The sequence below is a fragment of the Hetaerina americana genome, unplaced genomic scaffold, assembly GCF_022747635.1.
Source record: "Hetaerina americana unplaced genomic scaffold, ioHetAmer1.1.p SCAF_73, whole genome shotgun sequence".
Lineage (NCBI taxonomy): Eukaryota > Metazoa > Arthropoda > Insecta > Odonata > Calopterygidae > Hetaerina > Hetaerina americana.
In genome coordinates this window covers 151510-164711 of record NW_027287350.1, presented here as the reverse complement: position 1 = coordinate 164711, position 13202 = coordinate 151510, and the positions used below count along the sequence as shown (strand labels likewise).

The 13202-nt window shown below is 36.4% G+C and overlaps 2 protein-coding genes across 5 annotated transcripts in view; one reads left to right on the top strand and one right to left on the bottom strand.

Moving 5' to 3' along the window:
- Nucleotides 1–3238: 3238 nt before the first annotated feature.
- RpS8 (ribosomal protein S8) lies at nucleotides 3239–5407 on the bottom strand. Its single transcript, XM_071596015.1, has 6 exons — nucleotides 5344–5407; nucleotides 4907–5013; nucleotides 4632–4731; nucleotides 4188–4363; nucleotides 3613–3742; nucleotides 3239–3408 (listed from the first exon to the last, which is right to left on the bottom strand). The coding sequence occupies exons 1-6, from the start codon at nucleotides 5345–5347 to the stop codon at nucleotides 3299–3301; spliced, it is 627 nt and encodes a 208-aa protein (XP_071452116.1). The 5' UTR covers nucleotides 5348–5407; the 3' UTR covers nucleotides 3239–3298.
- A 600-nt stretch (nucleotides 5408–6007) lies between these two features.
- Nucleotides 6008–13202, top strand: part of Fip1 (Factor interacting with poly(A) polymerase 1) — a 32302-nt gene continuing 25107 nt past the window's right edge. For all 4 annotated transcript variants that reach the window (XM_071596029.1, XM_071596028.1, XM_071596031.1 and 1 more), the window contains exons 1-3: nucleotides 6008–6340; nucleotides 6421–6496; nucleotides 8039–8181. In XM_071596029.1, coding sequence (XP_071452130.1) covers nucleotides 6188–6340; nucleotides 6421–6496; nucleotides 8039–8181 — 372 coding nt within the window. In that variant the 5' untranslated portion in view covers nucleotides 6008–6187. The remainder of the gene's footprint in view (nucleotides 6341–6420; nucleotides 6497–8038; nucleotides 8182–13202) is intronic.

The following is a 13202-nucleotide window of genomic DNA, read 5'->3' as shown; positions in this document are numbered from 1 at the left end:
TAGTCATGATACAGTCAAGTTAAGTTATTAAAAGCTGGCAAAAATGGATCAGACAACCCAGCAACACACTTTAACCCCTCAAGCCAGTGCAGGTATTTATTTGCTTGGGTCCCACTCATGGTATTTAATTTTTCTAAAATCTCTCCATAGCAGCATTTTAAAAATATTGTATCTTAATAAATATTTAATCCAAAATTTGCATTATGTTTAATTGCTTATTCTACTTAGTAAAAACCAACGTAATATTTTATATTTTCACTTCTTGATTTGCATTTACCTTTAACCTCCATTCTTGAAGTTCAGTTTTGTGTGATGTAATTTGAAATAATAAAATTTGAATATTCCCCTAAATATGGGCCTGAAATACAGTCAGGGCACCAGTATACTGTATACCTCCCTTTTACCTCATGCGGACCACACCTGACATCTTTGAGGCCTGGACTTCTTCCCAGTCTGCCAAATCTTTTCAATCAAAGTGCCTCTCGACCAAACTTACTCACTTGAACTAGCACTATCATCTCCAATACTCACTTCTCTTTCTCCATCCAGGTGTTCAAATTCTCTATATCATCTTCACTCAAAAAAGCTTATCCCTCTTTGAATCCCTTACGGGGGTTATTTACATGGTTTTTTCACTTCTCTTTCTCAAGAAAGAAACCTAACTACTGAGACTATGGACTGTGATGAGGCCTTTTGCTCTCGTAACTGTTACCACAAAACAAAGAGACAAAATGATACACGAATGGTTCCAGAGAAATTAGATATGGTGATCCTATCAAGCAATAAAGACTAACAGAACCTGCAGACAAAGCATGCGACACATGAAAAGAACTCACTCATCTCATAACGACCGACTTGATAGACCTATCTTCCTTTCAGTGTACCTTTTCATGCAGCCGAAACAGAACCTAAGAGGCCTAAGGCAACAATGTATATTTTTTTAAATTCTATGGCGCCACTGAAAAAAAATCAACACCAAGGGAGCCGAGTGTACATCCATCGATCCACGGATAAGTACACTAGGACACTTGCAGAGCAGTTGATTAATTTTGTGTTAGTTTTAGTCAGCCAAGTAATCCTCAGTGTAATTTTATTTGGGCCATTATTGAATTAATTAGATGAATGCCCAACTTAAGTATGCTGCAATTCCAATACTGGTTTTTAGTACTCTGAAGTTTTAAACAAGACATTAAATGCATACCCGAAAGAAAAATATACCCTTATGCCTCATTTGAAATGCATTCTTGTCACAATGGCCATGGATGACCATGCATAGAAACTGCCCTTTCAATTTATAATGGGAAAAATTTGTCATGTATGCATGACGGATAGGCTTTTGAAATGTGGGCACGAGGGAGAATTGAAACAGATGGAGCAAGCATACTGGTGGAGAGGGGGTGTTAGGAGAAATCCAAGGGCATTGAGAAAGATTGATTCAAATTATTTTCATTGATGGAACGTCAAATATTTTGATAGTGGGAAGGTTAGTTTTCAAGACAGAATAGAGAGAGAGTACGAGGAATTGAAGAGCACTTTGAAGTAGTTATAAGTGTCCAGTAAGAAAAAGCTAAGCAGTCAGGATTACTATATCCATCCAAAACCTACATCAAACAATAAGATGCCAATTTGAATAATAACGAAGTAAAAGCTGAAATTTGGACAGATTAAGAAACTTCAAATTTTGGAGTCCGAGTGTTTCGATTCATAGCTTTAGCCTAAGATTTCAAATTGTTTCAATCTACTAACAGGGAACCTGCAAATAAAAAATCATTAGAAAGCCAACTCTTCTTAGGCAGAGTGTCCCTAATAGCCATTTGCAGTATTATAACATTTATGGGCTCAAAAATATCTCCGACTTGTCCTAATAAATAATCTGAAGTAAGCGACCTGAACATTCTCAATTCATCAAAAAATAGACTGATAAAACAGAAGTTACATAAATAAGAAAAACAAATTTCCATCTTCCTATTAATTTACTTTGCAGCACAGGGCAAAAGAGCCTTACATTTCACCTATCTTCCAACCTCATTTCTTATGAGAATATGAGAGCACCATATGCCTTTGTTAACCATAATTGTTGTCTTTCAAATGACAACTAAATACTAACTCAATGATAACCGAAACATGCACCAAATCAAGAAAAGCCAATGCCCAACCATAAGGTTCACAGGGAACAATCATGCTTGAGGAAAAGGAAGATTTCTTCCTTACTAGAAAAATCTGACATTCCAGCAATCAGATCATTGCAAGCAAGAAAGTTTCCAATGCATCTCCAAAGAAATGATTCCCTAACTTTCATAAAATTAAATAAGTCGCCGCCCTCTGACTTCAACACAATACCCAGGAAGGATGTGTGGCATCTGTTAGGTCACCACCCATTCAATAAATCCACACGCAAAAATTCAAGCCAATTCACACCCACAGACTTGTGCAAAAACAATTTTAACTTAAACACATTTACTAGCAGCATACATATGCACCTACAAATATACCCTGCCAAAATAGTATTTTATCTAATCCTTACTTGCAACCCAAATATCTTTAAGGTTTCTACGAGGACTTCGATTGCCACGAAGAATATTTGTAACCATCAGTACTGTAGTCTCTCTCTTATCCAATCTTTGAGGTCTAATAAATAGTAAATAAGTCTTCCTCCAGCACATACATAAATTTGCGGATTTGAAGTTTAAAAAAATCCTTTCCCCTGTATCCCTTCCCACCTGGTGCTTGCACCCCCTGCCACACAATTATGGTGGATTTCAGGATATTTACGTAAATGTTTAAGTGTGGGGCCACTTCACTTCCTTGTGCATCACTGTTAATTCGATTTGTTCTGACCTCTACACAAGTTCTAGTTCCACCTTATCCCTTCACATCTCAAGACCCCAGTCTAATGATGATGGAGGAAAGGCTAACTCTTATGTAAACTTCAGTCCATCAAAACTGCAAAATCCGGATTTGCAAATCTATGACAACTTTCTTAGTTGCTTACTTAATAATTGTGAGCGCTTTCTTATGTTTAATATTTTATTTCATGAACACTGCATTTATTGACAGTAAGATATGGTATCACGATACCATGATCAAACTATGGCTGTAATGAAATGAACAGAAGGGTTGTTGAAAACCCTAAATAAATAATATCCACTTAACCTCTACAATCTCTCTCAAAACCATATATATTTAACTGGTACCTGATGTTTGATACAATAGGCAAAAAAGCAAAGAGAAACTGACATCAGTGATTAAATGTTTAATAAACACGCCATCACTTATACAACGTACAACCAAAAGTAGCTCATTTTCCTTTCTTGGCCTTAATTTTTCTCATATAAAACTCAAGCTCCTTCCCTTCCAAGATGTAACCATCAGCGCGACCACATTGACCAGGGCGACTCGAAACACAAGCTGAAAGACAAAACAATATTTGTGAACAACAATGATAGCACCTCCATTCACTCCTCTATGCAACTAACAAACTCAGAGTAACTATGACAAGCACTTCATTGGCTAAAAGGTCGATTCAAAACGAATAGACCTATTTAATAACCTCGCGTGTAAGAAAATCATCACTGTAAAATAATCATTCACAATTTTAGGAGGAAAACATACCAAGAATCCTAGCAGTTTGAAACTGTTCCTCAAGGGCTGGTTCTAGCTTAGCAAGGCGCTGTCTGGTCTTGTACTTCTTTTCTATCTTTTTCGAACGCTTCTTATTCAGAACAGCTTCTTCAGCCTCGGTCTGAAAAATAAGAACAAGTAACCTTCAGCAGCATCCGTCATCTAAAATTGTGGGTGAAAACACCAAATGTCTATCAGTGGCCATTCGTAATCATATTATTCTCATATGACACACAAAGTTAGCATCATGCTGTGTACGTCTGGTCAAAATGGAAGCACAAGAATATATTTATATGTTTGGTAAGAACTCAACCATCTCGAACAACTGGCCGGGCGTGCGTAAGGGCAACTTAACTATGGAACAAAAACTTTGCGCCCACACCTTAGCCATCCTATTAAGGAATAACCGATGTGCTTACAATCCTGACAGCAACTTATATCAACGGCTAAATTCGAGTTTGAAGTTGCACCCTTGACAACTTCGATATCTTAACAAAAGTTCTGTATTAGCACAAATAGTTAAGTTAAATGCCGGTGCCTATAGTTATAGCAACGACAATACTCACCAATTTAGCGCCCTTCTTCCTTCCGAGAGGCAAGATGTAATGCGATTCGTACCACTGCCGGAATGGAGTTGCATCTACTATAACAATTGCGTTCTTAACGAGCGTCTTCGTACGTACCAATTCATTGTTTGATGCATTGTACACTACGTCAATAATACGAGTTTTCCTCGTGCAGCCTGCAATAAGAGAACATCTGTATCTATGTCTTTACAACATCGATCAATAACAATTAGTATCAGCGAATATCAGAGAGAAATTGGCTTCACAATTAATCAGAGTAGGTAAGGTTTAACTCATCATTAAGTGCATTATTTCTATTTTCCGTAGACGACGGGGCAATTATGACATTAAAAAAAATTATGCACCCTAACAATAATCAAAATGGAAGTTTTCCTAAAAAATTCACTGAGCGAAATAATTAATGTAATAAAACAACATACTTACATTCTGATCCCCAAGAGAAGTTCCCTTGATCAATACGCAATGCGCGGTATTTCTTATTACCACCACGAGTCCTGACTGTGTGAATACGTTTTGGGCCAAGCTGAAACGAAGAAACAGGCCATTTTAATGCATCCACGTAAACAATAAGCTAGTACACGCAATAGAAGCATGTCAGAACGTTAGAGGTATTGAACCTTCATCTTTCTCAGGTTTCGCTTTAAAGCAATTTCATCATAACACAAAAGAGAAGATTAGCGAAGAAATTAAAATAGTACCTTGGTGTTTGCCGCTGGTCTTCCCAACTCAAACTTCCTCTTCTTTCGGAGGGCTTTCCTCTTCCCTCCTGTGGCCCTCCTTTTATGCCAATGGTCTCTTGAAATACCTATGAGAAAGATAAAATAGCTGAAATGCTTCTTTTACATCAACTGGTTACCATTTAATCCACACTGCACGTTAAGCATCCACAGCATAGGCCAAGTATTACACTAAAACACCGCATAAAATTATTAATAACATATTGCACGTGTACATGAACTCGTCAGTCACACATTAAAGTTTTCTTAACATGCTAACAGTAACTAGAACCATTTAATTATGAAGTAAACTCAACATCTACAATTATTCTTTTAACGATTCGTAAAGGTTCACTAGGTTAAGGAAGCAAACATCATCGGATGAAACTGGATACATCACATCCAAGCAATCCACTTACCCATCTTGATGTCACATGAAGGAGGAAGCCGGTGGCATGCTGGGTCACGGAAAAGTGTTAAGGCTCGTTGGTCAACCGGAAGTTGAGGAATTACATCAACGGTAAGACATTTTTATACAGTTTATATTTTAAGTTGAAAAAGTGTCGCATTTCGCTGAAATATTTTCCGATTTCATTTCAAATTAATATAATAATCATTAATAATTTTCTAATGTGGCAGTTTATGGACAGCAGTAGGAAGCTTTGATATGAGAATTTTATATACAGTATGAACGGATTTAATTTTCAATATTTTCAGAGGCAACAACTATTAATATTACTCGTGAAAAAAGAACTAAAATTCACTCGAGGCGATAATGGCACAGAGTACTAAATTTCCGCCGTGAATAATAAATAAATTAGTTTGCTGATTTTGTTACCCATCTAGTGTTCGCGTATTTATCATCCACAAGAAATCAACTAAAATACATTTGTTTCATTCGACATATTATTACTCAGTTTCGGTTATTTTGTGCCTTTATAATGAATTAATTAATTTTGTTATTTCGATTTGTTTGCGTCTGCAAATTTCTTCGTAGGTTGTACACATTTGTTTGTTAAAATTTTCATACATATTGAGGAAGGTGTAGTGCGAGTGTATGTAATGCATGGGAATGAAATTAAAGATGGCGATGGTTTAACTGTGAAATTATTCCTTAATGCCTTGCAATTTCTGATTGCGTACGATATTCACAACAGTGGTACATTGTGACGCAGCTGATCGAGCGGATGTCACCCTTAACTATCTTTTTCCATGTGGTGATTATTCATCAATGTAAATAACTCTTGGCGGGGTTGATAAGCAATGGCGGATGATTCCGGTAATGAAGATCAGTGGCTTTACGGAGATTCTAACCAAGAAACCATAGAAAATGGTAGTAAAGAGGAAGAAAAAAGTGATAATGTTCAGGAACCTCCTCCGGGTGAGGATATTGTCAATGATTCGAGGGAAGAAGAGGTTTGTATATGTTATAGTCTTCTCAATGCCAATTTAGACTGGAAATTATCTTTCAAAATTAACTATTTTATGTATTTAAGAATCCTGCCCCTGTTGACCGGGAGGAAGGGCAGTTGAGCGCAGAAGAAGAGCAGGCAGAGCAGACCACTCAGCAAGGTAATTGGTCGCGGTGGAGATAGTTTTATCAGGGGCTGTAGATACATTACTCAAACCGGGCTCCTCTATTATTTATTATCTCACTCTTGAAAGTATTAGTCAGAGTGATGAATTGCCGAAATATAGGATTTTTAGCTAATGTTAAATTGGCGAAACAGCATAATTCTTCTTAACAAATCTCTAGAAATGAGGAATTTTAGGAATATGCCTACAAAATTGGGAAATTTGGTCCCATAATATACTCAGTTTACGAAATAACTTTGAAAAAATAATCCTTTCGGATGTAAAATGTACACATTCTACTGTTCTATCAATATATGAAGAATTTTCCTTTGGCAAAGAATGGACACAGTCATGTTCTCCTATATGGGTGCCCTCAAATCATGTTTCAATATTGTAGGATCATACGGCAACATTGAATGGATTGAAGGGAACGGTTTCATGCTCTGTTAATTTTGATGAATTTTTCTACGTGATAAAAGTTGAGAAATTTGTTTAGTTGTATTCATTTTATTTTCTTTGGTTTTAGAGAAATCTGTTTCTTTTCAGTTATGATGTGCGCTGTTTATCCGATTAAAATATTTTTCAAAATCAAATTCATCCTCAGTTGATGAGGTAGAAAGTATAGCAATATCAGCGAATACTTTTTCTTTGTGACATTCCTGTACTTCATTCATCCTGACTGATACCTCAAAAAGATTGTTCATTTATTCAGCTGCTGTTCATTGAAAAGAATTCAGTGCATAGGCTACATTAGTTGTGCGTGGAAAAGTCTTATTTTCTTGAGAATATCGGGCATTTGTATACTGAATTCCTATTCTGTGGGCCCGGGCTCGACTCCAGTAGTGGCAGGATATTTTTATGATACCCCGATTGTTACTTGAGCACTATGTGGAGACGTCTTCGATTGTAGTACGTCATATTTTTGATGAAGCGTAAACATTTAGGCCCCTAAGTATAGGGTGATGTCAGTTTTCTATCCACTCTTCATCCATTCCCTGAACATCCTACCTTTACCAAATTACTTACGTACCCCTTTTGGTGCTAATGACCTCTGATGTTATGGCTATTGTCTGCATTGATATCAATATTCATTTAACATTTGTATAACTGGAAATTGCATGTCCAGATATCAAAATTCCTCTTGCTTTATCTATTAGCAATATTATTAATTATTCTAATGAGTTACTCAACCAAGTCGTTTGGGACTCAATTCCTTACCTGAAAGTATTAAAAATTTTTGAGCCAAGTGTGCTGTTTTTATTATTCAAGTAAAGGATGTCAAAAGTTTGATCCATATTAGCAGTTTATTGAATGGATAATGCAACGTATCATTCCACTGTCCTTCATTCACATACAGCTAGTTTAAACGCTCAAGCGGCATCATCCTGATGATGACGCTTGAGCGTTGAAATTAGTTGTATGTGAATAAAGGACAGTGGAATGATACGTTGCATTCTTCATTCAATAAACATGAATTTCCACAAAGTTGAGCTGGGAACAATTGAATTATTCGCAGTTGCCTATGTTCTCTAATTTCAGATAACGACAATGAAGATGAGGATGATGACAGTGAAGATGATGTTCATGTGGTCATTGGTGACATAAAGACTAGTCCTACGTACACTACTTTAAACCTAAAACGTGGACCTCTGCCATCAGCTGCTGGAGGCGATAAGGCCAAGGTTGGTGGAACCTTATTCAACTCTTTTATTTGAACTGCACCGGCAAAAATGCATAGTTATGCAAGCAAGGTGAATCAGGAATGACTCGTGTATTTAAATTGATTATGATTCAGGCGAATAACCACATGTAGTTTTTTTAAATATTAACTATCTAAATTTTTTCAAGTTTGTTATTTTTTATTTTTGGTATTCAACCAGTTAAGGTAGGTTTTGGATGGACGCAACTTCAACATGAATATTTTGTTTCTCCTAGCAAAACATAACCCAACAGTCTACTCTACGGCAAGCCCCTCTTTTTCTCTGTGTTTTTCCTTCATCCCGTCCAACATCCCTATCCTATTCCTATCCCTTCCTTGTTTGCCTAACATTCTCCCCTCTGTCAGTCTTCAGCATCCCACAGGCGATCAATTGACATCCCTCATCCATTTTTCCTGCCTCCATGGGATTTCTCCCAACTATCCCCTCTCCTTGCCCATCATACCTAGGTCTTCCTCACTTGTTTTCGTTTTGATCCATTTCACCTTCTCCACGCCTTCATGTCAAAAATCTCCAATCTACGTTTATCATGCTGCTTAAGAGACCTTTTTCCACGCTGTACTTAACTAAGTTTCATGTCAAAGATTTGAGAATCCTTATCTAAACATCCTGATACAACTTTTCTATAATCAACTCCCTCCTTCTTGTGAAAGCCTCTTTGCCTAGTTCAGTTCTACTCCTTTCTTCCCTTCTACTATGACCATTTTGGTCTGAAACACTTCCGAGATACATAAACCGCACCATCTGCTCTTGTTTTTGCTTATGTAAACAGTACTTAATGTTTCAAAATGAAAGTTAATTGTACCAAATTGGTCCTAGGTAAGTGGACAAGTAACGCACCAGAAATTTTTGTGTTGGTTTTTTTTAATAATTGGTAGATAATGATTAGGTTCAAACAATTATTGCAATGTTATTATGAAAAGGTAAGTAAATAGATGAAATGTAGTTCATGGTGTTTCTAAGATGCAAAAGAAATTATTTCAAGAGTAAGTTAGGCTCAAAAATATTATTAAAGGCTGTGGTAATGTCCAAGTGTCCGAATGATTCATTGGTGCAAATTGTCTTGCACTTAGGCAGATATAGCATTTGAGATTTTTATTTTTTGTAATATACCATTTAATTATTTCTATATTTCTGAATTTTGATGAAATATATGTTAACTTTTCTTGTAAATCAATGCCACATGGAGTTGAACCTCATAATACGAGCATAATCCATTCTGTGAAACAATCCTTTTTTGAATCTTTTTTCCCATATAAAGTCATGGAAAAAATGATTGTGTGTTCCATGCCAAAAAAAATCAATTCTATGTAAGTGTTATTCTGAGAAAATTATGTATACATTATTTAGGATTGTGGTGTGCATTCTTCTTATCTTCTCTTATTGAATGAAACCACCGTGAATGCAAATTTGATTTGTAGTGAACAAAAAAGCATTGAGCTTCTTGAAGTCCTTCGCTGCCTTTGAGTTGGCTATCACTGCTTCACTACAACTCACAACATTGTGAATGCCGTTTCTTCTCTTAAAATTCTCGGATCGCCCAAGACTTCCGTAAATACTTTTTTTCATCCCTTGATGATCCTGCAGTTCTTTAATGAGGTCAGCAAAAATCACTTCTGCCCTCTCACATCATTTTCTTGTTAATAGCGTCGCCTTGGAATTGTTTCACAATTATCCATATGAGAAGCAACCTGTCAGCGTTTTTCAGAATAGGTATTCGTTACTCAGATAATCTTGTCACTCCCTTTGAAGCATCCATCCCCTTGATTTTTTATCTGGTTCTTGAGGATAGTACAAATTGTTCATGTCCACCCATGGTATGTTTTGAGTGAAATTAATATGTTTATTTGTCCGGAGATTTGATATATATATATATATATATATATATATAATATAATATTATATATATATATATATATATATATATATATATATATATATATATATATATGTATATATATACGTATACATACCAATACACTAGTATAATTACATATTAATTGGTTAAGCCGGAATTGATGCATAGCGGCAATTCCAGGTTTTCATTTACAGAATAGAACATATTATTTTTTAAAAGGTTTAACAGCTTTTTCTTGAAAACGGGTACTTTTGTTTCATATTTGATTTCATGGGGAAGTTTATTGAATAACCTTAAGCCCATTGCTTTGGGCCCATGAGCAGTATTGTGTGTCCTGACAAATGGTTGGTGCAGGTCCTTGTATAGTGACTATGGTAATTGTGGTTGGACTTGTACTGGGAAATATTACCCTTTGCATGTAAGATGACATTAAATATATATATGCAAGGTACTGGTAATAAACCAAGTCTTTTGAAGAGAGGGTTACATGGTGCATCGCAAGGAGCATTGCTCATAATACACATAATCCTCTTTTGGATTTTGAAGATTATGCCCACATGGGGAGAGGAACCCCAGAAGGGGATACTGAAAGTAACACGACAATAAAATTCACCATAGTAAACGGATAGAAGGACCTCTAAATTTACAGAATATCTAATATTTCTAATAAGGAAGCATAGGGAGCTTAACTTGCTACGTAATTTGAAAATGTGTTCTTCCCAAGACATGTTTCTATGCAGGATTACTCCCAGGAATTGGGGACTGGAATTTTGGGGAATGCTCACACCTTCTACATCTACTGAGATTGCAGATGAAACTTTTTTTTATCAGTAAAATAAATCAGGCTGGACTTATTGATATAGGGTTTTAGAAAGTTATGAAGACAACATTCATTGAAAATCGGAGCTACTCCAGCTGCTCTTTCTGTCAAACTGTCTACTGAGGAGGCCGACACAATGATATTTGTATCATCAGCATACAGTATCGGGTCTATCCCCTTAATGAACTTAAGCTTGTCTGGGAGATCATTGATAAAGATTAAAAATAAAATAGGACCAAGTACAGAACCCTGGGGAACACCCAGTGTTACTTCTCTACCAGGAGAAACAAATTTGGAGCCATTTCTTGAGAGCTCAACATACTGATGCCGTTCACTTAGATAAGATTCAATCCATTTGTAGGGCGTGCCTCTTATACCATAGCATTTCAGTTTATATAGGAGTAACTGATGATTGATGAAGTTAAAAGCTTTGCTGAAATCAAAAAATAATCCTAAAGTTTCAGTTCTATTATCTAATCCTGAAAGTATTTGATTCACCATGTGATATGTTGCAGTTGTAGTGGACCTTGTTTTCCTAAATCCATGTTGAGATGTGGATAATAGGTTAAATGTTTCAAGATATGTGATAGATCAGCTACCCTGACACCTCGTTCTCTCTTTTGGATGATTTCACCTTTCATTTCTTCGGTTCATGTTATTCTTTTTTGACTGTCTTCTTGCTACCTTTTCACATGCCTGAACACAAGTTTGGGCATATATTCAATCACTACGTTGCTAGTGGAACTTGTTAAACACAAACGTAAACAGCCGGTGCAATCACTCCGGGAACCCCCCTCTCCTTGTCACTTGTTATGCGAAACATCGCTTGCTAAGCGAGTTATTCTTGAGAACAATGTTTTTGCTCATAATGCAAATTATTTGCTAACCGAGGTGCTCATTAAGCAAGGTTCCACTGTAGTGCAACTGTCCTACATTGTGAATGTTGATATTGTATGTATTGGATATATTAAGGCTGCTTTTAGTTAATTTGGGAAAACCTTGAAGAGTGTGGGAAGTTAGTGTTGACATGGAAAGCCTGGAAAAGTTAGGAAAAGAAAAATCGCTGCATAAAAAGTTTTAGATTATCTGTGTTTTACACAAAAACTGTGGTACATGGTTCGATGAATGCCTTGGCACATATTTTTGATCAAGTCAGTTGCCACTCGCCCACAAGTCATTCCCAAATCACAGTTAGAATTCTTGAAACACAAGTTTTCAGAATTCCAAGACTACTTACTAGTTCGTACAAAGTGAAACGACAATCAAAAGTTGCAATCGCTTAATATTTTTTGGTGTTACCAAGGACTTTTGTGTTGTGCTCAACAGTCAGCCAGAATGCCTGTCACTGTCAACAGACATGCGGCCATTTTTAAACCATCTGTAACACTCTTTTATCTGTGTTTAGCCCATACCCTCAACCTCAAAGGCCTTCTATATCATTTCAATAGTTTCCCTACAACTCTTTTCTAGTTTTCATCAAAACTTGTAACAAATGCATTGGTCCCATTTCTTCTTTCATTTTCAGTGATAACAATATCCAACGAATGCAAAAAAGGGACTGTCAATTAGACGCCTCACTAATTTACAACTTGGTCAGTAACTGTTGCATTACTGTGTAGGTTAATAACTCTTGAGTTTGTGAGGAGTCACTGGTTACGCTTGCACCCTACAGAGGTCGCTCAAACGTCCTGGTGCGAAGTTATGAACACAAGTTGGATACTTCTGGGAGATGCCTTGTATACTATCTTGGAAGTGTTATGGACCATGGTGATCAAAGTAGTGAAGACATTAGAAGAAAAATTACTTTAGGCAAACATGTCTTTAAAAGATAAGGGAGTTGATGAAAGGAGCATTTGATAAGGATGGTAGAGAAATATTTCCGAATACTTCGGTCATTGAGGAAAGAGAATAAGTAAAGATTGGAGATTTTTGGGATAAAGCTGTGGAAAAGATGGTGCAATTAAAATGCATAAGATAGTAAAAGCAAAATGGAGAGTAAATAAATCATAGAAGTACTTGGGATGGCAGGGGTGGAGAGAGGGTCATTGAGGAATATTAAAAGGAGACAGGAAAGGTGAATACAAAGTATTTTATTTGAAGATGGAATTTTGAAGATAGATGGTGAGCAAGGTAGAGGGAGGAAAAGAATGAACATGAGAGGCAGAATGAAGGGAGGCAGGAAGTATGTGGAATTATAGGAAGGATTAAGTTAAGTGCAAGTTGTCAAGTTTTTTTCTGGTTAGGCCAGGTAATTGTAGTTTTAGTTAGTCTTAAAACCACCTTAGGCAGACTGCCATAATAATGTGT

Bases quoted from the DNA above. Each gene is read 5' to 3' on its own strand.
- RpS8 (XM_071596015.1), bottom strand. The intron at 4,364-4,631 runs GTAAGTATGTTG...CTCTTATTGCAG, and splicing joins CTTCTCTTGGGGATCAGAAT to GCTGCACGAGGAAAACTCGT. The intron at 3,409-3,612 runs GTATGTTTTCCT...TTTGTCTTTCAG, and splicing joins TCAAACTGCTAGGATTCTTG to CTTGTGTTTCGAGTCGCCCT.